Source organism: Dysidea avara, chromosome 12 (genome assembly GCF_963678975.1).
Source record: "Dysidea avara chromosome 12, odDysAvar1.4, whole genome shotgun sequence".
Lineage (NCBI taxonomy): Eukaryota > Metazoa > Porifera > Demospongiae > Dictyoceratida > Dysideidae > Dysidea > Dysidea avara.
Window position 1 is genome coordinate 10,159,913 of NC_089283.1, and position 26,044 is coordinate 10,185,956.

Sequence of the window (26,044 nt, forward strand, 5' to 3'; positions counted from 1 at the left end):
AAAGTCATGACCCCTATTACTGTATGATAACACTAAGTGGAATGTAAATCTATTTAGTATAAATCTATTTGTATGCAGTCACTATAATGATACCGTATACATAAAAAGTTTCAAGGTGGAAAACTTTCGTAGATGAGCAACTATGGCAAGATTTGGAGGAAAATTTTTGTAGCTAGGCAGTCACAATAGCTAATTATATGCATAATTTCTGGAAACTTTTTGCAGGTGAAAGGCGATCTACGAAATCTATGAAATTTTTCCACCTTTATGTATACGGTAAGTGACTCATGAAATAATAGCAGGTTTCACAAAACCATATGTATACTTGGAATCATCTCATGCTCATCTTAAGCACCTGGTCTGATATCATTAGGTCATAGGTCTTTTTCATTCCTTAGATCGTGACAGATTCTTTTACTGAAACCATTCAAAGAATCATTACATTCCATTGCTTCCTGTCTGGGTGATAATATAGATAATGGTTAAATGATATCAACTTTATGATGTTTAGTGCATACAAAGTGATGCAAAATGGCATTGGAGAACTCACTGAAATTTTGTACTGCACAAGTTGTTCTATTCCTGGGGTTCAACTATATTATGTAGCTTTTACTGTGATGTTGGGATTCAGTGGGATAGAAGCATGTGTATAATAAAATTGATATTATGTACCTTCAGAACAAAAGCTATGATAGCTTACTTCTATATGCTACTGTACAATTAATTTACATGTGGTAAACAATTATTAAAAAAATTATCCTAATTTGACAGACGTTTTGATATGTAATGAGTCAGATTCTTTTAACATTCCATATTCATCTTGTTCCAAACATCTCAGCAGTTTCTAATAACAATAATTGACACAAGCCAGCAATAGGATCACTTACTTACTTACCTTGCAACATAAACTCACCAGTGTGACAGGCAAGCACACACCAAGTGTTAATCCTATGAACATACTGATACTGATTAACACATCTTTTGTGGTTAGTTCCTTTACATAATGAACTCTTACAAGTACTTGTACAGCTTCATCACTATTGGCTGTAGCGACAGCATATTCTATCAACTGGTCTGCTAAGTTCTTCAGTTACAAAATTAAAATAATATACACAATGTTGAATTAATTGTGTCCAGACTCACTTTGTACACAGTAACAGCTGATATGTTTATAGTAGCAGCAATAGTGGCAGAATGGAAATCTACATCTTTACAATATGTATATATATAAATGGATATGGCTAACACCATCCAAAAATTCTCACCATAAGTTTCACCAGAACAGTTGGTAAACATTAATAGAGCCATCTGGTATCCTGCTTGTTGTACCTGCTGTAGCTATATAATATATAACAAAAATGTACAATACAATAGTGAGGTAACATCAAAAGTTCAAACTTCTAATTTAGCAATAAGATTGCTCTATTAATATTAACTGCTTTATTACAGTGTATTTAAGAGCAAACTATAATTTCAATATAATATATAACATCTCCTGATATAATTCATTACAGTATTGTATTATGCATATGGGAAGGCATCTACGTAGGTGGAGCTTATGCAGAATTTATAATAGCTCTATCAAACAAAAACCATTTCCATTTGACCGATGGTATTGCAATTGGTTAGGTATGATCAAGCCCAAACATGAATTCAACAAAATTTTGACAAAAATCTGTAGAAATTCTAATTCTTTTACACATATTATTTAGCAAACAAATATTGCACATCATAACACACCTTCTGTTCTATACTACAGTCACAAGTGTCATCATCACTCAACTTCACTAATGCTGCCCACCCAATACTGACATTATTGGGAGGATCAACTTCACCACAGGCAAACTGTGGTTCATCAGTTACATATCCCTTCAAGAGAGAATATGATACAATCAAACTAATAGAAGAGGTGAGAAACTTACCCTAATTCCTGCAACAGAAATCTTGGCTGCTTCACGATACACTATAAAGTTTTGATCACAATGAAAATATTCTTCATTGTCTTCACGATGGTCACATGAATAACATGCAATGGTAGCAGAGCCTTTCAGTATCTATTTATAAAAAAAGTAACCACTTAGAAAGAGAGCATTGTTCATTACAGGTAGAAACTGGCAAGGGATGAAGCAGACCCAGGACAAGAAACAGGTGCTGGTTGTATATACTATATCCACATAAAACAGCCAAACAGTGAAAAAATGGTGCGGCCTTAAAAAACCTGGGTGAAAAAGAAATCAAAGGTGGCAGCCAAGAAATGTCTGCAATGATGTTAATGCTAATAATTTTTTAACAATGCACACAGCCAGTATTAGCATTAACAACATTGCAGCCATTTCTTGGCCACCGCTTTTGATTTCACAACTTTTTTCACCCAAGCTTTTTAAGGCCCCACCATTTTTTCACAGCTTGGCTGTTTTTGTGTGGATTTTACTTCTTCTTGTACTTTATAAGGCCCCAAAACCAGCCTATGGCTGACTTTGAGGTTTGTTTTTATTCACATTTCTTCTTTTCTATGCAGATACAATGATGATTATTGAAGACAGACTATTTCATTGCATGATATAATTCTATATTTTGAATATTATTGTAATACTCTAATAGAGTGCACATTTTATGAGGACTTCTAATAGAACATGCATAGAATGATCTAGAACAGATCTATGAAATTACAAAAGTTTGATTATAAGCAGATTTCAACTAGAAATCTCATTTATAAAGCAGAAATTAAGTGAGGTGATCAGCCAAGGTAGCAGTGGTTCAGGATGCAGGTGTTAGGTATGGAGGACCCTGGTTCGAACTCTGGTAAGGCTTTTTTCTGACATTTTTGTATGTATTTTTAACATGATTTTTCATTTGTTTGGTTTTTGCTTTATAACGCTGTAACTCTATTGCTATTCAAACTATCAAAAGGCACTGCGATGATGATCAGCCTATCTACACACCAATGTTCAAGGTATTCCTATTCTCGGTTTACCTTGTAGTCGTGACAGAAATTTGATCTTTTTTACGTGAATAAATGCTCATAACTCCTTGGATATTCCTCAGATTCACAGCAAGCTTGGCACGTGAATCCATCGTTACACGCTCTTCAATTGTGCCAAAGATTGAGGCAATCGAGTTACACATTTGCATTTTATAGCAATTTTGTGCAAAGTGTGCAAAAAGAAATCGAAGTCCCCATAGCCTCCCATAAGGCATAAGAAAAAAAAAGAAATTAAAATGAAACTTTGAATTCCCATATCTCGCAAATTAAATTTGCTGTGTGGCGTACCCTACCTGGCAGACAGCTATAATACAAAAATGGTGTGCTTTGGAGAAGGGGCATGGAGCTGTATGCATGTGTGAAAAAGCTGTTTTCTTTCTTCCTGTCAATATACTCACGGTGTGATGCACTGGCTTTCTTGGCTGCATGACACACTACCGTGTGTCTTGATTAGGGCTCAAACAAATAGTGGTTTTTACTATTCGAATATTCTTTATTCACAACTACTGAATATTCGAATATTCTTTTTCAGCATTGGTATAGATGAGATATCAATAATCCTGTGGTTGTACAAGATGTTTCTTTAATACAATTTAGAATCAACATGATTTGATCACTTACGTCATAGATATGCTTATGTAGGATCAAGAATTTCCATGTACTCTACCACTGATGTTATATATTTCCTTTGAAACGAATATTCGAATACTAGAAATGGTATTCGAATATTCGTTTGAGCCCTAGTCTTGATACAATAAGATATTTGAATGTCATTATCGAAAATGAGGAATTGGCCAATGAATCTAAAGATCTGCTACTAGAACAGTCAATGTCCCTAATCAGTTAGGTAGCAGTATGTTTAATTGGAATGTTAGCTAGCTATATATTAGCAAGAGTTCATAATATTAGGAGGCCCTTACTACCTAATTATTATTATGATATTAGTGACTTTTCTGTGTTATCTTCAATTCTTTTTAAACTATACAGTAGAAGAGTAGTTGGCTGGATAAATAGCAGTCAACAACTGTAATAGTACAGTTGTTACTTAGAGTAAATTGATATTTTCTGACTAGAAATTTAATGTTTGATACTTTCATATGCCAAATATGAATGGGTAAAGAGATGCTATTTTGCTTCCTGCTATGTACTGGCATATAAGTTTGAGCAAAATAACTCCTGAAGTACCAAGTATATTTTTAGCACAATAATTATACCACACTCTCAGTTCTGGTGGTTTCCTCTCAAGTGATTGACAGTCTTTACCCTTGTCCAACTAAGGGTTCCATGTGCACCACACAGTAGGTATGGTGATTTAAAGTTAGCATATGTGCGAACCACTCTGCTGTCATAGGATGACAGATTTATAAAGGCAATATTTCCTTGCATGGCCAAAATGCTAACATGCTAACACTACATTGTATATATGTGCATATGCGATGTAAATATGATAAGCATAAAATGTACTTCAGTGGTATTATGTATGTAGGAGATGATAGTTCAAAATTGCTAGTTAATGAGACAAATCTAAATCATAATCTTTTATACACCATAGAAGTGCATACTTTAGAGTATATCACATTTGTGCAAATATTTTATTGTAATGTATAAAGCTATAATAAAACATGGCATGACTGCACAGATATAAAGCTTTGTAAGTTTTACTGTCCATTCTGGTCACCTCAGCAAAAGGCCACTTTGCATTTAGCACACTGATCAAGTCAACATGTACATACATGGTACACTCTATTAACCATTGCCACACACATGAATGAAATAGCAATTATGAGAACTTTTCACCAATGATATTACAGTAGGATTTCTTGAATCTCAATTGTCCAAACACTAGTGACTGTTCTATTAGAGTATTTCGTCATTAGGTGAACGTTTTATTAGAGTAAGTGTATGTTCTATTAGAGTAGTTGAACCGAACTCTTTATATATAAATAAAAGGGCTTCATTAATCTGAACAAATTCACTTATCTGAACACTTTTATGACTGAACTGGCATACAGGTGTTTGGATAATGGAGGTCCTATTGTATTATGATTTGAGTGGATCTGCAACTACACACAATGCATTTACCGAAACTTGTAGATTATATTTAGTGTGTGCCGGTATGTGATGGCTGTGGCACCACATTTTTGTATGATTTGACTATCATTTCATTCTCTAGTTTTCAAATATGTAACTGCACACACACACACACACACACACACACACACACACACACACACACACACACACACACACACACACACACACACACACACACACACACACACACACACACACACACACACACACACACACACACACACACACACACACATACACACACACACATGTAACGCGGTGTAAAGTAAGGATAATAGGATATGTGTATTCTTGTAAGGTAGAGTTTGTGCTAACTAAGTTAGTTCTTGTATTGTAAGCCTGTGTGTTCTGTCTAAAAGAGGACTTGGTGATACTTAGTAGTGCAACATTGGTATAGTTGGCTGACCCAGATGTTACTGAGGACAGTATTGGAGATTTTTTGAACTAGAAATGCTCGACCTGGTACCGTGGTCTGATGCTACATTACATTGTCTAAAACAATATCTGAGAAGGTGACTCAATAGCATCTTGAAGCATGCGAAGTCATGTCTTGACTTTGTTTTTTCCTAGATAAATGTCCCAGGCAGTAGTCAGCAAACCGGTGACACAGGAGGCTGCACAGAGAATTTTGAGACTGCCTGGAAGGTATGACCATCACAGTCTGCAAGAGAATTGAGCCAGACAGTTGATACTTTATGCAGTTGAATTCTAAACCAGGAGGCACCAAAAGGGGGGGACTGGCTGACAATTTATGGTTGCTTGCTGATAAGGTGTTCCCCATTTTCAAAGAGCAAGCGAAAGAACAGTTATCCTTGGACCTTACTAGACAAGCCAGAGCTAGCTTTAGTAGTTCAACAGAAGACAATGGATGACACTGCTGCATTTACAGGGCTGGAGTCTGCAGTCTGACCTTGGCTGGACTACCTTTCACTACTTGAATTTTGAAAAAGATTGAGATACTTGTCATCACAATACAGTCATCATGAAACTCTAATAGAGCATGCAGTAGAAAATATTCACTGCTCGGCCTAAGCCATTATAGCTAATGTTAACTGTCTTGTACTTTTCAAAGTTCCAGTGAATTATATGCATTGAAGTAATCATGTATGTCTTGCATTAGCAAAATTACTTCCAAATCTCAACTTTCATTTTCAGTATTGATGATATAATTGGCTAATAACTACTAGACATGAAATTATTATTTTGGCCTTATGGCATTTCCATCCTCCCCGATCTCTAGCTAAAAGTGAAATCTAGCTTTGCATGCAAAAAGAAAATAAGAACTAACCTACACAGCCTACATAGGCCTACAAACACCACATATACTGCCAGCAAACCCCTAACAGTGGCCTTAACCAGAAATTTCCTGCAGTCTATTGAGCACATTGCAGGGAGTGGGAGAATGAAGCATCCTACAAAGGACTATCAGGCAACAAACTGAAAAGGTGCAATTGATTTATGTACTAGGATTTATCCTTGAATATAACAAAAAGACTTTGTATGTAGAATAGGCACCATGTAGGGGCGTAGGAAGCATGGGTGCCATGGGTGCTTGGGCACCCATCCAGTTGCGTAACTAATGTGTGTCAGTGCACTGTACTATATATTACTGAAAAGATCGAGATACTCTAATAGAGCAGTCAATGACTCTAATAAAGCAGTCACACAAGCGACCTTTTTTTGTTGTCTTCAGCTTTACCACTGGGCACCCATAAGTTAAATATCTTCCTACACCCCTGCCATGCAGATACCATTTCAGAGCATCTATTTTCAAAAACTTTTCCTGGATCCCTCCAGACCCCCTAGCTTCGGATGTTTACACATGATGCATGTGCTTCACACATGAAATATCACAATGAAAGTGTGCCATTGTATAGTCCATGGATGGCCTGATTAAACAAAATCACTGGGCTCCAGCCCTGGTTTACTCTAGAAGTTGAGTCCTACTTGACGGTGCACTCCACCTTGAATCAACAACAGTATCTGAACTAGACCCACTACCTCAAACAGAAAGCATCCCCGGCCTTCCACCCACACAGATCGGTTGACACACAAGGCGACACTATTATACAGATTATTATGCAGATATTAAGTGCCTTTAATACTTAGTCAGCTGGAGAAGACAGTTTACAACGGTGACTGGCACCCACAACAGTTACTACCAGGCCCAGTGATATGACAAAGGTGTGGGAAGGAGGGGCACTTTGCCAGGGGATGTGCTGCTACTGCTAGGTGCCCTCAATACTATGGGTCAAGCAGTAGAGGGATAGGCTAATATCTAATGAGCCATGAAAATACACTGTTTTCATATGATTTTACTGATGTAATGTTAATGAATCAATATTGAATCCTGCCAAAACATGCATATGTCATATTGTCGGGTATATAAATTAGTGCTGGACACTGGGACATCTGTTAGCTTAACCAATGAATGCACATGGAACAAACTAGCTGTACATGCTACTGAACCACTCTCAAAGTGGGATGACTACCAGCTGGTCAGAGTTGAGGGGAGCCTGTAGGTGTAGCTGCTGTTGAGGTTTGCTTCTTGGCAGGCATGAATGTTCGGGCTGAATTCACTGTTGCCAAAACTACCAGTTATTGCTATAGTCCCGCCTATTGAGATAACAGCTCCCATTAAATCGATTACCCCCGATAATCCATCTACAGACTCAGTCACCATTTACAAGGGCTCCACAGTAGCTCATGTCTTTAGTACTAATCTATCCGCTGTGGTGGCAAATGTTAATTCAAAGTCTCCAGAATCCATCCTGATGTTCCAGCAAGCGTTAGTATTGTTGAGCAAAACTCTTGTGAGAACTTGTTTGTGGAACAATATATTATTAACACTGGAGGAAGTCATCCAATTTGCCAACAACCTGCACCATTTAGAAAGTACACCAACTCCTAGGTGATTTGCTATCAAGGGAATACAGCCATCAAAAAGCCCCTGGGCATCTCTCATCATGCTTGTCAAGAAGAAGGATGGTTCCACCCATTTCTGCATTGATTACAGAAAACTAAACTCAGTAACTTGTAAAGATACTTATCTCTTGTCACGTATCAATGACACTGTGGATACACTATCAGGGTCTCAGTGGTTCTCCAAATTGGACTTACTAATTGTATACTGGCAGGTTGAAGTGGCAGAGAGTGACAGAGAGAAGACAGCATTTACTACACACGAGGGCCTTTTTGAGTTTAAGGTGATGCTGTTCAGCCTGTATAATCCCCCTGCAATGTTTTATAGAAGCTTATGGATTTAATTCTGGCAGGGGTACAATGTTTAAGGTGTCTTGTTTATTTAGACGATATCATTGTTACTGGCCATGACTTTGATGAACATCTTCAGAACTTAGGTGTCGTTCTAAGAGAGTCTGGATTGTGGCTTAAGTCCAACAAGTGTGTATTGCTCAGGGAGTCAGTGACCTCTACTTAGGACACATTGTTTCAAGGGAAGGCATTGCTACTGACCCAGAGAATACCAGAAAAGTGTCTTGCTGGATTACACCCCACAGGAAGTCCAACAGTTTCTGTGCTGTTTGTGAACAATTTTGCAACCATTTCCAGGTGTTTACAACATTTGACAAAGAGAGGTAGAACTTTCATGTGGACCACTGAGTGTGATGCAGTTTTTATCACTCTGAAGAACTGCTTGACAAGTACACCAATCCTGCTACAAGGAAGAATCCATCCAAAGTTCAGGTCAACTGCAGAGTGTTAGAACTGGGTATATCTGATGCAGATGGTGGTACCACCAAGCAAGTATGGTAACTACTATACACCCTGTACCTTCTGAATATTTTACAAGATGTCCTATTATGCTTTTGAAATTGCCTATTATGCTTTTGAGCAATTTAATGCTCCAAAATTTCTGCTTTTATGCTCCAATTATGCCCAGCCATGTCCCATTATACTCCAAATGTGCTCATTAAATTGTGTATTGACTGCTCTATAGGCTTTTGTGAATGTTTTATCAAACATGCGGTGACCGGCTGTTCTATTAGAGTATATTGATATTTAACTAGTCTTTCGTTCACAAGTAGCTGTAAATCTGTGTTTGCACTCTGCATCATGCAAAATATGCAGAGTTTCAGCTTCAATGTACAAAAAAATGGTGCATATTGCGCTGGCATTACATGTGATACAAATAAAGACATGACTATTAATTAACACTTACCTGCACACACATTTACACATGTAGTGTAAAGTAGGCCGATTATGCATGTGCATTCTTCACTTGTAGTTTATAGTTAGTTCTTGTCTGTGTATTGTGTCTAAATGAGGACTTTGTGATACTTAGTAGTGTAGCTAACACAGGCAGTACTATTTATTTATTGCCGGGCAGGGTTCGTGGACAGATTACCTACAGGTTTTAACCAGGGTGTCTCGTGTCCAGACCGCTTTTTACTCAGTTGAGTGGCCCCCCACTCAAATACAAGAAAAACAATCCGGCGCTTTGGGAACGAGACAATTTCAACCCCCTTATTAAAAGCGGAAGACAAATGCATGGCTCGCTAGCGTATACAGATTAAGCATACCTGGAATGATCTGGAATCAATGTCATATGATAACACTGGGATGACTATCGCAATGTAAATACTCAACTGGTATATCTTCATCGAGTGTCTAGCTCCGCCCACCTACTACTCTACAAAGATCACCTACCACTCTACCAGAGATCACGTGGTTTATAGGACGAGAGTACGGCCTCCATGTCCGTTGAGAAATTCCGTACTACGATCTCGTAAAGAATTTCCTGGTAAACATTGTAGTACAGGATTTTTCAACGGACAAGAAATCCGAGAAGGGACTGAGAAATAAATAAGAAGTGAGAAACTCCCGGAACCGGTTACCGTAATCCACAGCAAATCAACACTTTGTGCAGCGGCGCGAGTAAAAGACATGGGATACATGCAATACATGCAATGTAGCTAGCAGTGAAAAGGCTTGTTTCAACATTGAATAGTGAAGAAATCAAGCCTGCAGCAATAGCAATTATTGAGTAAGCTCATCTGAAAGCATATATAAATTGGATAAGTAAACAACTACAAGTGACTGAGTAGATCAAACTTATGATATTCCACATGATCTGCAAAAACTTACTGGAGTATTTTGGGTCGTTCTAAAGGTATGTTTGCACTTAATAATTATACTACTTAACCAATACTGCTAAGTCATTGTGAAGGTAAGGGCACATAAACTTAATTACTAGTTTGACAGTGTTTTGATACGACACTGTGATAGCAAAGAGCATCACTGCAGCAGTGCCCTACCATCACAGAATGGCCTATACATCCTATGGAAAATAGCCAGTCTTGTGCAATTCTCCATGCAATTACAATGCATTCATAGAAAAAGATGCACTTGTTCAAATGTAACAAGGCCCACATGATGTCCACATGTTCAAATATAGCTACATACAGTAAAAGTTATTAAAAGCAACACAACACAAAACAAATTTTACACTCTTTCAATAACATTCATGTAGAATGATCTGATTCAGACCCAGATACACTGTCACTATCATCACTAAGGTCTCTTAGTTGGTCAGTAGTGTCCATTGAAGCATAAGATTCCAAATGATATTGACCATTGTCATTTTCTACCACTGATCCATATCTGTTAGTCTAGCCTTCTGCTGGACAAAACTAACAAGGGAATATTTTCAACTGTATTTGAGTCTGATGTGTTGTCAGCTGCCACAGCCACTGGTGACCCAGGTTCCACCAATGATGGCTCGTTTTCTTCTTCACCTTCTTCCCTATTTTCTGGTTGATCTTGGCCTCTCTCGTTGCATAGTATCACTCTTTTACAAATAGGACACACTCTGTTCCATTTCATTAACCACTTGTCCACACACTTTGAGTGATAAACTAGTCGAGATAACAACACAAATTGATGTTATTCGTATTCTTACATCACATCATACTTTAAAAGATATTGTATAGGAAATTATCAAGATTGAATCCAGATCAATACTGCTGACCCATTGACCTGGATGTGACTCGGTTTAATTAAAACCGAGGCACGTGTATTTAAATGGGTAACTATATGATAACTAATAATCAGTGGGCATGTAAGCCTATACACACTGCAAAATATGTTTCCTATAAGTTGGTAAGATTTTGTGCATACAAACTTCAATTGATGATAAATGGCCCCACATACAGTATGCCTACAGACATTAACACAGTCCCAGTTAAGTCAGTGCAGCTGACTGAGCTGCCTCAAAGGAAAGAATGGTGCCAGGCATATAATTGCATGACAAAACATGTGCCTGTCCTACATATGGAGAACAATATGTTAAACTTGCCAATCAACCTGAACTGTTGGCGCATGGAGTGAAAATTATGCATGCCTATCACACAGCTATAATATTCATTGTAATAAGAGGGCACAGACGATATTTGCAACACACGCGCAACAAAACTTTCAGCTTATAACTGAATGCAGTAGAAATTAGAGAAGGAGAAAGTATACTGTATAAGAGGACAGTGGGATTAGCTACAGCCAGGGGCGGATCCAGACTTATGGAAAGGGGGGGGGTCAAAAATGAACTGAGGCACTACATTGTCTCTGGTTTGATAAGGTGAGACCCAAAAAAAAAAGGTCACAGCCAGCTAGCAATAGCTGCCCACCTCATGCACCAACCACGCATTTATAGCTGATAAAGTACATAAAAATCCTTAAATAGCTCACTACACACTGTTCTACTACTGTGACTGCTTTATTAGAGTGACTGCTCTATTAGAGTATCTCGATCTTGGTATACTAAAAATTTTTGGAGGGGGGTCAAGAGCCCCCTTTGACCCCCCCTGTATCCGCCCCTGGCTACAGCTGCATGTGTGTCCATAGATATTAATATTAGAGTAATATCTATGGTGTGTCCGCATCAAGACACACGGTTTTTTATATTTTTTAACCCGGGCTTGATGGACTGCCCTTTCCTACCACCCCCAGCACAGATTGCAAGTGCTGGACAACTGAACAAAATTAAGCAGACAAATGGGATTCCACAGTCACTAAGTCCACTGACTGTGGAGTCCTGGTGTAAACACCAATGGAAGACCGTGCCCCACGAATACACTGAATTGCCGAGCGCAACAACGAAAAGCTCAGGCAACAACGCAGCCAACCCAGAACCACAGAATAATCATCTCCCCACTTTGTGGCCAGAAGAGAAGCAAGTCGCTTATAAAAAACAGTGGCCTCACGGTAGTGTGTCGTGCGGCCCAAGAAGCCGGCGCGTAACACCCGTGAGTATATTGACAGGAAGAAAGAAAACGCAATTTTCGCACCTCCGTAGCTCTGTGCGTCCTTGATGAAACAAGACGATTTTTGCTGTGGACATGCCCTCCAACTTCAGCACTCCACATTCCAAATTTGAGCGAAATCGCTTCTCGCGTTCCCGAGATATGCGACTTCAAAAATTGGCTTAGTTTCTTCGTTTTTTTTCTTCTTCCTCTTGTCGCACACTTACAAAAACTGCTATAAAACGCAAACGCTATATCCGATTTCCTTGAAATTTGGCACACAGAATGGGGGTATAAAGACGCATCTCGGTACCAACTTTGGCTGGAATACGATAAACAGGCAAAGAGTTATGAGCGATTATTCATGAAAAATAACACCAATATGTTGTCATGCCTACAGGCAGGGCCGCTCAGAGAAATTAAGGGGCCCAGGGCAAAGAGTTAAAGTGGGGCCCTTGACCCAAGTTGTGAGGTGAAGACCAAAAAAAAAAAAAAAAAGGTCACAACTTGCTGGCAATGACAATAACTACCCATCACCAACCATATCTCCTTATCTATAAGCTTGCTATACTGCTCCTCTGAAAAATACTGTGACTGCTCTATTAGAGTATTTAGATCTGACTGCTCTATTAGAGTATATCGCTCTTTTAAACAGGTATTCAGGGGGCCCTTCATGGGGCCTCCTGGGGCCCCTTTCAGACTGGGGCCCGGGGCAAAATGCCCCAGTTGCCCCCCCCCCCCCCCCCCCCCTGTGGGCGGCCCTGCCTACAGGGTAAACTGCGTATGGGAGGAAGCTGAAAATCGGTGGGTGAATAGGTTACCTATTGAACCTCAAACCTTTTGTGGTTTGAAATCGAGCTAAAAACCAGGAAGATACAACGAAAAAATCAACAGTGTGTAACAATTACGCAATCGAGATTAGCTAATAAAAAAAAAACGACTGCTTGCCACGCCTACCAGATAAACCGCTTGAGGTAATGCTTTGAAAATCGTTGTACAGATGGAGTAATCATCTTAGAAAGGCTCATCAATGGTGTAGAAGTATCAGACTTAGAGCCACGGAGTTATAACACGAAATCCAACAAGTGCGAGATCGAGATACTCTAATAGAGCAGTCATCCTAATAGAGCAGTCACCCTGAAGAGAATTCAAGGGATCAGCACCTTGTAGAGAGTTCAGCTACAAAGAAACCATTCTTTAAAGAGCTCAGCTGCAAACAAATCACCTGTACAGAATTCAGCTACAAACAAATCACCCTATAGAAAGATCAGCTAGAAGAAGTTACCTTGTAGAGAGTTCAGTTACAAAGAAACCACCATGTAGAGAATTCAGCTACAAACTAGTGACCCTGTAAAGACATCAGCTAGAAGAAGTTACCTTGTAGAGAGTTCAGCTACAAAGAAACCATTCTGTAAATAGCTCAGCTACAAACAAATCACCCTGTAGAGAGATCAGCTAGAAGAAGTTATCTTGTAGATAGTTCAGCTACAAACAAATCACCCTGTAGAGAGATCAGCTAGAAGAAGTTAACTTGTAGAGAGTTCAGCTACAAAGAAACCATCATTTAGAGAGTTCAGCTTCAAACAAATCACCTGTAGAGAGTTCAGCTACAAACAAATCACCCTGTAGAGAGATCAGCTAGAAGAAGTTATCTTGTAAATCGTTCAGCTACAAACAATTCACCCTGTAGAGAGAGCATCTAGAAGCAGTCACCTTGTAGAGTGTTCAGTTACAAAGAAACCACCATGGAGATTTCTGTATTATGTATTATATATATAATTTGTACATTTACTGATAAAATATTTAAAGTACATCTACTTCATTTTTTCTTCTTCCTGTGGTAAAGAAAAAAAACATAGGTTAAAAAAGTCCCAAAGCTGGCCATAGGCCGGTTTGGGGTATACAAATACAAAAAGAAATGAAATCTAATCCAAAACAGCCAAGCTGTAAAAAAAAGTGTGCGGCCCTCAGAAAGGCTATGGTGAAAAAAGATGTGAAATCCAAAGTGGCGGCCAAAAAAATGGCTGTGATGGTAGGTTAATGGTAAAAATTTTAATAACGACAATTCAGGTGAATTTTTGTGCCGCTTGGTCTTGGCACAAAATTCACCTGAACTGTCATTATTAAAATTTTTACCATTAACCTACCATCACAGCCATTTCTTGGCCGCCACCTTGGATTTCACATCTTCTTTCACTATAGCCTTTCTGAGGGCCGCACACTTTTTTTACAGCTTGGCTGTTTTGGATTAGATTATATATAACATTAAAGTATTTGGTATCCAGCCACCTGATTTTACTTTGAAACATTTAATTTCGTATCCTTCAAGGATGCTGCCTCATACCTGTAGTTTAGTCTGTGACTTAAATATTACCCTGTTACTCAGATCACTTCATTATTGTAGCCCGACAGTTTAGCATACAATTTTGACCTTAACTTGGTCCCCTATATATGAATAAAATGTCACAACTATTTAACCCTTAAACCCACAAAGAACTTTTTGGAAATGCGTGTTTACACAATATGGGCATGCATGGTGACACTAGGTGGGGTAACTTAATTCTTATAGGCTACAACACTGAAGTCTTTTCACTGGCTAGGTTAAATGAACACTGTAACTACAGCAGCTTACTTGCTATGAAGCAATGAATAACAGTGAGTTGTGCCTCTTAATGAATGTCCTTAACCTGAGAGAAAATACATAACATGTTATACTGTTGCACGTGTACACACTGTTGTTACAAGTAACAACCCAAGTCCACAACATTTGAAGAGACAACAACACCATAATCAGTCACTAGTACTTATCAGAGTATAAATGAAAATTGTAATATTCTGTCAAGAGTTCTCAAGACTACAAATACTCTAATACAACAATCACTTAATTTATAAGTGCATGCTCTAATATAACAACCAGTATGCCTTCAGATGTATGGTACATTGTTGTGGATACCATATAAAACTATGGTAATGAAAAGAGTGGGTGAGAGGCAAATAGCACGAGGAAGCCAAGTGAGTCTTAAGAATACAAGTAGACACTTTGACTGGTATAGACAGCTTTTTTGAGTTCAGGTAAACAACTCATAAAACTGATTGAAACTTATATTGAATAGTCTTGATACTCACTATCTTCTATAGATCCATCATTGTATACCCACCTTCTGTAGTTCTGCCTTACTAATTGTGTGATTCAATGCACGCCCCAACTATATGAATTACTGAAAAGCAAAGTGGCACTTTCACTTCATTTTCAGCTATGTTATAAATGAAGAACAGTACAGTACACAAGAAGCATCTTTCTGCGATCAATCCACCCACTACAGAAATTTGATAAGGTTCTTCTAATAGCAGCAATTACGACACTACTCACAAATCAATGCATATGTAGTATACAGTGGAAAAAGCAACAGGACACATTGGAGGACAAAGGCAAGTCTAAGATGCATGCATTATAGTAGCAGTGGTAGACAAAAGGGCACATCTCAAGCCTAAGTGATGTTGAACAGTACAGAAATTGAACGTTTACCATAGTTGAGTTATAATCTATTATGGTTTTGAGTGGTGTGCCTATTGTTTAGCTATAAAATTATGCTTTCCAAAAGTTTGAAAGCCAACTATTTTATTAGAGTATACTTGCATGGATTGTAGAGTATCTCCATGGAGTGCAAAGAATTTGCCAAGATATATAACATTATGTATTTTGATAGAAATATAGTGTGTAATGCATTCATGTAGTTTGGCATGTGCATTGCACATAATTGTGCCAGAATAATGCTTCAGTGATGCTTTTGCTAGCTAGCTAGCCTATTTATTTATATTCAAAATTATACTGGCATAATTGGCACAAGCCTAGTGGTTGTCAGTTACAAAGTTTTTAAAAAAAATCATTGTCTTTACACACACCAACCACAGCAGTTCAATAATACAAGTACACAACAAAAAAAAAAGGAATTTTCAACTGGAGTAGGGACCATATAGCACATCGATAAAAAGTACTGAAACAAGTTGGAGTAGTCCATGATATTAAATCACAGTAAAACAATGTGTTATATCCTTATTGTGCTCAAGATACCATAACGGAAATGCACAGTAGGGATATGACAATTTTTATTGTTTTACTGTGATTTAATATCGCTATGTTCAACCCGTTACGCATCATTTCGAATCAAGAACTGTTCGAAAAGCACCTCTACAATCCATGCATACCGAAAGAAATGGTGCCATGTGCCCCAGTTATATCAATTATCATCTGAAAAGTAAAGTATCTATTACGCTTTGTTGTCGGCTATTACACAGCAGTACGAATTAAGAACTGTTTGAAAAGTACCTCTGCTATCAAAATAGCTACTATGACAAATACGGACGATTTCCGTGACGAAGGGAAGTCATCACGTGCTATCGTCAAATCAACACTTTTCGCTGTCAGCAAAGATGAATGGGACACAAAGGAGGACACTGGTAAGTCCATGAAGAATGCATTGTATGTACTGCAGTATTCCAAAAGGCAGGTACCTCTCGGACCGAAATGATGTCGAACAAAGAAAAAATCAAGCCCGTATCCTTAGCCGTTATTGAGTTACGTTTGTCAGAAGGCATCAGTCAGTCAGGCAGTCAGTTGAAAATCCTGTTAAATAAATTTTTGTAAACAAATTCTGTAGCAACTTGTTGAAAGCGTTTCGGGTCGATCTAAAAGCTTGTTTGGGCTTCAATACTGCCTCATCATCGTCAGGGGAAATCGAGGCTGTTTTTTTGGGTGATATTATTTTGTGGGCCACGCCTACTCCTTTGTGGTCCCTACTATACTGTATGATAATGTTCAAACAAAAATTACAAATTTTTCTGTGGGGACATGCCCCTAAGTCCTCTGAGCATTGACATGCTTTGCATGCCACAGTGTGCTTTGCACAATAAGGTATAGTCACATTTGTGCTTGTAACCAGTACTGCCAAGTCATTGTGAAAGGATATATAGGTGAGGCTGGTCAGTTGGTTGATTTTTTTATTTTGTGGGAAAATGCAAACCTTCTTGATCTATATTACCATGTTGTACTATACAATATGGTGAAGGTTTGCACCTTTTCATTAAAAATATTGTCTAGAAATAAGCCTCACAATACCTTCACTGTGCCTTGTCAAGCCCAAAAGTTCCTTTAGTGTGCTAGTTTATTAAATTTAAATTTCAAAGTAGTGGAATTTTCCTTATGGCTGACTAACTAAATGCCTGCTTGATGCCTTCAGACAAGCATAACAACTAAGGCTATTTTCACAACTAGATGTTGCTTCACGTGACAGGTACAGTACTTTTGGTATACTGCAATGCACGCATTGTGGACTTGTACTCCTTTGTGTCCCATTTCATTTCGCTGACAGCACAAGCTGTCAATTCATCATAGTTTTGTGTTGAACATTGTAAAATGAAAATCCTGTGGAAAACCTATGAATGTATTTCATAGGCTTTCCATACATTTTTCATTGGTATGATTTCACAGGTTTTTCATGGGTTGTACATACATACAAACCCATGAAAACTCACTCGTTCATGGGTTTTTCGTCGGTACATTATTTTGCTCCATGCATTTCATAGGTATTTCATTACCCATGAAAAATACCGACTGAAACTTTCATGGGTATTTCAAGGTGATTATGGGAATTCTATGGTAATAACATGGATATATTGTCCAGTGGTGAGTGTTCACCTCTTTATAAGACCACCTTCTAACAAAGACCACCTCTTTATAAAGACCAGTTACTTTAATGTTTAAATTGCTGCTATCTTGTTGTTTTAGAGTGTATCCCCATAGGATGGTCTTTAACATGCCTAGAAAAGTCAGAGTGATATATGATTGGTAATACAGCAATACCCCATGCAAAAAAGCTTGGCTGTACAAAAATGACATGTTCATGAAACTAAAAATAACTGACAACTAAATGAGCTAATATCTGTTGAGGCCAAGAAATGAATGTTATAATAACTATAATTTATAAAAATTTGGTCCTATATCATTGACTCGTACAGTCTTGCTGCATTCCTAATTAATTCCCTGTAACTCTAATTGGCTAGTAATTTGGCCGCCTTTTTCTCCTGTACAATGACTATTGGAAAGGTACTAATTTACTAGCCAATTATATTTACAGTGAAATAATCAGGAATGCAGTCAGACTGCATGAGTCAATGATAAAGGATCAATGTTATATAGATTATTGTAAATTATAGTTAGTTGCAGTATTAACATTCATTTTCTGGCCTCACCAGACATTAGCTCCTAGTTTTAGTTGCTTAGTTTTGTGGACACATCTTTTTTTGTACAGCCCCTTGTATGGGTGTATTATTGTATCATAAATCAGATATCATTCTGGCTTTTCTAGGCATAACATGTGGGGGCACAATTCATCGATAAGATCTAGACTGTCCTATAGAGATACACTCTAAAACAACAATTTAGACATTAAAGTAAAGTGGTCTTTATAAAGAGGTGGTATTTGTTAGAAGGTGGTCTTTATAAAGAGATGACCACTAAGTGAAATTACCTAATTACCATTCCATTCCACCATTCCATTCCAGTCCACCAGTCCAGTCCATTCCAGTCCACCAGTCCAGTCCATTCCACCATTCCAGTCCACCATTCCATTCCACTGAATCCAGACACCCAACAGTATGAGAAATGTCAATCCTGTCGCTATGAAACAATTTCTGTTGTAAACATGATAGTCAGCTCAAGGTAGCCATTATGTGCAACCCTTGCATCAACAGTGCACAAAGGAGGACAAAGGTTTATAAGTCCATGATGCATCCATGGTAACTGCTGTGGTAGGCAAAAAGGCATGTCTTGGGCCAAATAATTCAAGCTCATGCTTAACATCCCTCTAGTTTTTAGGTGATTTTTTGGGTGCCTAAACCAGTGTTACCATACACTGCAGTGCAGCAAAGTGGACTGCAAGTCTACAGCATATTTATATGCAGCCACTAATGATAAGTGACTCATGAAATAATAGTAGGCCATGATGTTCATCTTAGGCACCTGGTCTGATATCATTAGGTCAAATACATGCTATTGGGATTTGTCAAGTCAAATTGACCAAGAATAACATATTTACAACCAGCAATCATCTTTTATAGTGTCCATTGCTTGTTTTCTGTCCTTAAATTGTGAAATTAACTCTGATTCCTTTAAAGATTTCACTGAAACCATTCAAAGAACCATTACATTGTGCCATCATGCTATTGCCTCCTGAATCATAAGAGGTAGAATACTTTATGATGTCTATTGCATACAAAGTGATGCAAAATGTATGGATTTTGTATTGGAGAAATCAGCCCCATAGAACTCAAACTTCATGACTGAAATTTCATACTGCACAAGTTGCTACCATTTGCTGTAAAAGTACCACTTGTTAAGGCTTTAGCATTGATATCGTTGAATAGAAGAGGCATATACCCCACCACGAGTAGGATATCGCAGTTATCAACCCAAGGCTGAGGTAAAGCCAAGGCCGAGGTGTTCATAACTAACTATCCTATGGGTGTAGGTGTGGTTAACTGGCTTCTATCCCACACTTTGAAACAGTCAAAACAACCATGTCAGTTATGTCTGGCTTCAATTTTTGCTGAAAGTGTAGTTTTATAGTTTGTATGGCTTCAATGTTTGCTGTATAATTACTAGTTTTATAATTCAATTTGCTTTGACTGCACTTCTTTCAACTGAATGTGTAAATATATGTTGTCTTCCATAGATGCACTGGGGTTTAACTACCATTCCTGGAGTTTAACTACCATAAACTCCCAGTTTTTACTTTGATGTAAGGCTTCAGTGGGATAGAAGTATGGTTGAACCTCACCATCTGAGGCCTACGCAAAGTGGAGGTGCTGATAACAAAGATATCTTATGAGTACAGGTGTGGTTTAACTAGCTTTTATCCCACACTTTGAAGCACTTGACTGGGGAATTGGAAACAGTGGAAATGGAAACTGGAAACGGAAAGTGGAAATGGAAAGTGGAAATGGTCAAATTGTCATGTAAATGTACCCTAGTATAAAATCCTTGTTTAGTGGCCACATCTTAAAGACCACCTTCTTACAAAGACCACATCATAATTGGATCTAAAAGTTGGCTAAGGCATACTGACCTTATAAGACCACTTCATTGTCACCTTTTATAAAGACCACCCTCTTTACAAAGACTGCCTTTTCATATTGTAATAATAGCTAAGTTCCAAACATCAATTTCATGACTTTATCAAAACAGCTAAAATAAGCTAGGCTCTAAAGGTCATCATCTCCTTATGAGACTTCTTTTTTTGTTGATGCAGTAGGTTGTAGTGACTATACAGTAGTTACATTTCACTTGCATGGACTATTTCTGTTATGATACATTCTGCATTGTAGGACATTTGATTGATTTGGTAGACTGTAGAACTTTACATTCAGTGGCTAACTTTATTTCACACAAAGCTGAACTGAGTGGAATTTTTTATGCACATACAGTACTGTAACTATGGTATTACATGTTGCAAACCAAGTATCTCTAAGCTACACTGCAGGGGGTAAGGGAAACATTAAGGGCTAAATTCATGTACAAATTTGCCATGCACATTACACATAGGGTGGCATGCACATAACATGTGATACAGTCATGTCACATGTAGAATCCCACAATGAGACTTCACACTTATTTGTTAAATCAAACAGTATGGTAGTACCATCTAAGTAGGGATCCCCCCAAAATGATGCACACTGTCTAAATGTTGTCTTTAAACCATCCAAGAAATATCTTATGGGACAAAAATCACCTTTATGGGAATAAAGTAGTCCACCTAACATCAAAAACAGCATTACACTTCAGGCAGCCGGATATAGAATTTTTTTAAAATATCACCAAAACTCGAATTTTGGTTTGCCTGCCTGGCTGTCTATCTGCCTGACCACAGTCACAAGGCTGGAGGCCAAACGAACAAGTGTGTGCCCTCTGCACCTTGTCTTTCCTTTTATCTTCAATCGTCTTCTTCTAGATGCAATAAAACTATATCGAAGCATTAATTTTCCCTATCAACACTTACCCTAAACCCGAAAACTGGATTTAAACTTAACAAATATGTGTGCTTGCACAAAGTGCTGTAATTTAGAAGCATCTGTCCTATGGCTATGCAATTTACGTCACTCTACTTGTGATATAACAAGGATTAAAATGATATCTAGGGTTACACCCTACGTTAAACAGTGAGGCCAATGTAAGTAACACACAAACCCTTTACATACCTTTACAAAATGATCCATAACTTGATGGTGGTTGCTCACCTTGCAACAAGTTCTGTTCAATTTCCCATTAAACTTTCCATCAGGCAATACTGTATAGAGGGAAACTTTGGCGGGGGTAAACTTTGGTGAATAGCAAGCTAAATCGCATTTGGCGAAATAAACTTTGGAGAGGTCAAGCTCAATCTGTAGCTATGAAGATGCTAATCTCAGGTGCTATGAGTAATTGGCGGGTTAAAACTTTGGCGAATTTTTAGCGAATCGCCAAATTTGCCAAAGTTTTCCCCCACTAAAGTTTCCCTCTATACGGTATATAACTCACTCACAATCAAAATTAACACATGGCTAGAATTTTGAAACACTGAGACATGACTTGCTGTTGTTCATCGCTTCATAACAAGTAAGCCACTGTAGTAACAGAGTTCATTTAACCTTTATGTGCATGATCCATTTTAGTGATCCATCATTCATGTAAAGTGCATGTACACTAGTACTGTAGCATGTAGAATCTACTCAGTATAAAGGGTGCAGCATTTTAACCAAGTACACTTAACCATGCAAGTACACTGTAATTACTGCAGTTGTAAAGTACCTAGAGGAAGATCTGCCTGCATAAAGAGTTCACCAACACAACAATAAATACTACAGAAGCAGAAAATTGGAGAGTATGGTAGAGTAGCATTGTTCAAATAAAAATCTTCTGATACAAATCTATTTTTGCTTGATATTACCAAATATTTTCTTACCTAAACGTTATCGTATTAAAAGTTACTCTTGTCAAACCTTCCTATTCTGTACACGTACTGTACATGGTGATAACAAGTACTACTCTACCATGCAATGCTTGGTTACTCTAATACAACACACACATATACACTTATATAAATACAGCATGTACGTATGTGCATACTCACCACTAGACCTGCAGATTCTCTAGCTCTCCTTTTAACTGGTGTTGGAGTTTTAGGCCTTTTTGGAGGAGGTGTCGGTGACTTAGATATCCTGTCTTCTTCTGTATCTAGGCATACAAACACATTCAGTACTTACACAGATAACACACAACACGTACACATGCATTACTGTACCTAAGGTTCTTCAGCTGCCCTTTTAACTGGTGTTGGAGTTTTAGGCTTCTTTGTGGAATGTGCTGGTGATTTGTACATCCCAACATTTCTGGCTTTTACCTCTTCTGTATGCCATCAGCTACACAATGAGCACTACAATATATGCATATGCACCATAGTAGGTAGTTTATCATATCATTAAGTACAATAGTGCTTAATAAGTAGGGATTGGTAAGAGATCATATGGCTTCATAAATTTTTGCACTTAAAAAAACAGCCTTGCAATACGTTTTACCCGAAAAAACCAGCTGGAATGCATTATAGTACTACTGTAATGATGCTGTACCTTGGTTAAACAAAGTGAAAAGTCGAATGTTTCAATGTACATTGAGTTTTTAAAAATTTCAAAATTCTACATGGATTTTGTCTGCCTGCTGTAAGACCCAGTTGTGCTAGGTGTACGGCTCCAAAAATTTCAGACAGCCAAGGTAAGGCCCCTATTCGGTGATTATTAGTTTCTCATCCAGCCTTTCTAATTATTATGATGCGGGCGTGAGGGTATTACCATTATGCCATTATTTTATAATATTAACACAATGATGTACAGACCTTATCCAAATTGTCTTTCTTTCTTACTGCAAACATTCCTTCATCAGCTGATTCTACTTTTCGTGATTGCCAACTGTTTTTCGACAGTCAACTGAAAGCCTGCTTTGATGAAGTCGATAGAGCACGATTGCAACTGGCACTGCAGCAATTTTCTAAGGAAAACAACAGTTCTCCTGGCGATATATAGCGCATTGTAGCGTTGACCAACAAAAAATTTATAAGTTTGGTATCACGTGTTCTTCTGAGCATGCATAGAGTAAATAATGGCTTTCCATGTGGTAGCTTAAGAAGGATGCGGGCGGTGGATGAGAAACTAATAATCACCAAATAGGGGCCTAATGATGGCGGATTCACGAATCAGTTGCTCTGATTACAATCTGTCCACTGCACCATGCTGTTTGCTTTCATCATTCATTCGCTTTTTTCTGTTCTTCTTGAAGAATAATTAATAGTTGCGGCGCACCACAACCCAAACATGTGATTGTACGCATGCATAAGACGAGGGTGAACAGATGTAGTAGCCAAGTAGTTGTCTTTAGCATTTATCAATGCTGGGTAGTCATTTTATAGCCTTACCAGTTTATTTTATTTTGTGAGGTAGCTAGCTAATAATGCTTTGAGGGGCGGATCCACCTTGGGATCCAGACTTCTAAAAGTGAGGGTTCCACTTTTAATGGTGGACACTCCAGCAATGTTTTACTGTTAAATCATCAAAATTTAGGCCATTAGAAATGCAGCTGAAGCCTTAACAGTTGCTGTAATAGCTTTAAAAGACAAAACTATATTTATTTTAGAGGCACTTATTGCATTCGAAGGTAAAAGATAGCTGCTTCAAGTGATATTTATACTATGTTGAAAATAATATAGCTACACACTGTATATAGCTAGCTAGACATAAAAAGTAAACTAACTAGCTATGAAAAAATTAAAAGGAAGTAGGGATTATAATTCTAAGGAAACAAGCTCAAAAATGATACAGCTGAAATGAAAAACGATCCATGCAATAAAAAGTAAGGAAACAAGACAACTTGCTAAAATGAAACACACTTTAATGCCTACTTTCTGCTAGCATCTTGAAATGAGACCATCAAATTAGCCAAAAGCCAGTAGGGATTAAAGTGTGTCTCATTTTAGCAAGTAGTTATCTAATCTTGTTTCCTTACTTTTTATTGCATGGATCGTTTCTCATTTCAGCTGTATCATTTTTGAGCTTGTTTCTTAACTTTTTGTAGCATGTATAATTATTATATCAATCCCTAGCTACTTCCTTTTAAATTAAAAAAAAAATTTTTAATAGCTAGTATGTAAGCTACTACCAGAATTTAAAAAAAACCTGTATAGCCTTGTATTTAAAAATATTCATCATAAACATAGGAATTCAACTCTATGCTTGTACACTATTGATTCCATGTATTATAAGCACTCATGAATTAAGTAGGTGCTGAATAAAATCATGAGGCAACTGAAAAAGATGAAGTGATCGATAAAGGGCAACTAAAACAATCAATATAGCTTAGTCTTGTGTATATATAGTGCTTCCATGTTAATTGGTAGGTATTAAGACACAGTCGTGTGGCCAAGAAAGCTAGTATGTCACACTGTGTATAAAACACATTTTTTCATGCATGCATAGCTTCATGGTCCCTTCTTGAAAGCACACAATTTTTATATTATAGCTCCATTAAGGATGTATGGAGGTGAATTCATGTACTGTACCAAGTCCGGTACCAATCTGCTAAAAATTCACACAAATTTGACTTTAAAAGACAGTTTTTGTCATGCTGTAAGTTAAACCACCCAAGGGAATGGCTTGAAAATCAATCTGTGTGTATATAGGTTAACCATCATAGCTCAAACTGAAAGAAATTACAGTGAGAGCTACAGAGTTACAGTGCAAGGAAAAAACCAAAATCATGGGGGTCAAAATGCTCTAACAAAACAGTCACCAAGTAGCAAAATATTCACAAAAACATTTGTTCAAGGTTTGAACCAGGGACCAACCCCGAAGCCTTACTGAACTATAAATATTACTAGAGTCATAGCGTTGCAGACCCCTAGAATCAAAAAAAATTAGAAGTAAAATTTGCACTCTATTTAGGGTATTACAAGAACAAAGCGTGAACAAAATACCATGCGGGTGGGCAGTCAGCTACTCAGCTCACTTAATAACTTCTATTTATAATTTTATAGATCTATCAATGGAGAATAAAAAAAATTAGCTATATTAGAAGTAAAATGTGCACTCTATTTAGGGTATTACAAGAACAAAGCGTATACTACCATGCGAAAAAACAACAACAATAAAACTGATGACTATCAGGTGAAAAGGAACCAACAAGTGTATTTCAGAAATTTCCCATTTTGTTCACAGACATACAGTGAAGTTTACAAGGAGAGTCCTAGGATAAAAAGTAGCAAGGCTTGCTTTATGTGTACGCTAGGCCAATTGCTTGTTTCCCGGCAAAAAATACCATGCGGGTGGGCAGTTATTATATTGTTAAAATCTATTATTTAATATCAAGGATATTAAAGGGAAGCCATTAACTCTGAATTACCTTTTCTCTCAGATTTAGCAGAGATGTAAGATTTGTTGTGATTTCACTGGGATTCATCAAGATTCAAATCTCATAGAAAGTTAGATTCAAAGCGTTGCAGACCCCTCATTTTCTCTGAGCATGCATGCAGCCACCAAATCTTGAAGGCTTTTATCTAGTAGAGTTTGCTGGCTGTTCGTGGTCATAACATTAATTTAGCCACCAACTGCAACAGTATGAATTTTCCATATGTTC

General features: G+C 37.7%; 1 protein-coding gene across 1 annotated transcript; it reads right to left on the bottom strand.

Moving 5' to 3' along the window:
* Positions 1-709: 709 nt before the first annotated feature.
* Positions 710-24,327, bottom strand: LOC136239826 (uncharacterized). The gene is made up of 8 exons (XM_066030576.1): positions 24,315-24,327; positions 22,497-22,600; positions 1,923-2,054; positions 1,741-1,869; positions 1,266-1,338; positions 1,144-1,208; positions 896-1,084; positions 710-844 (listed from the first exon to the last, which is right to left on the bottom strand). The coding sequence occupies exons 1-8, from the start codon at positions 24,325-24,327 to the stop codon at positions 755-757; spliced, it is 795 nt and encodes a 264-aa protein (XP_065886648.1). The 3' UTR covers positions 710-754.
* Between the last annotated feature and the right edge of the window lie 1,717 nt (positions 24,328-26,044).

Coding starts and splice junctions, on each gene's coding strand:
- LOC136239826 (XM_066030576.1), bottom strand. Junction 1,209..1,265: donor CTGTTCTGGTGAAACTTATG/GTGAGAATTTTT, acceptor CATATTGTAAAG/ATGTAGATTTCCATTCTGCC. Junction 845..895: donor TGGTGAGTTTATGTTGCAAG/GTAAGTAAGTAA, acceptor TATTGTTATTAG/AAACTGCTGAGATGTTTGGA.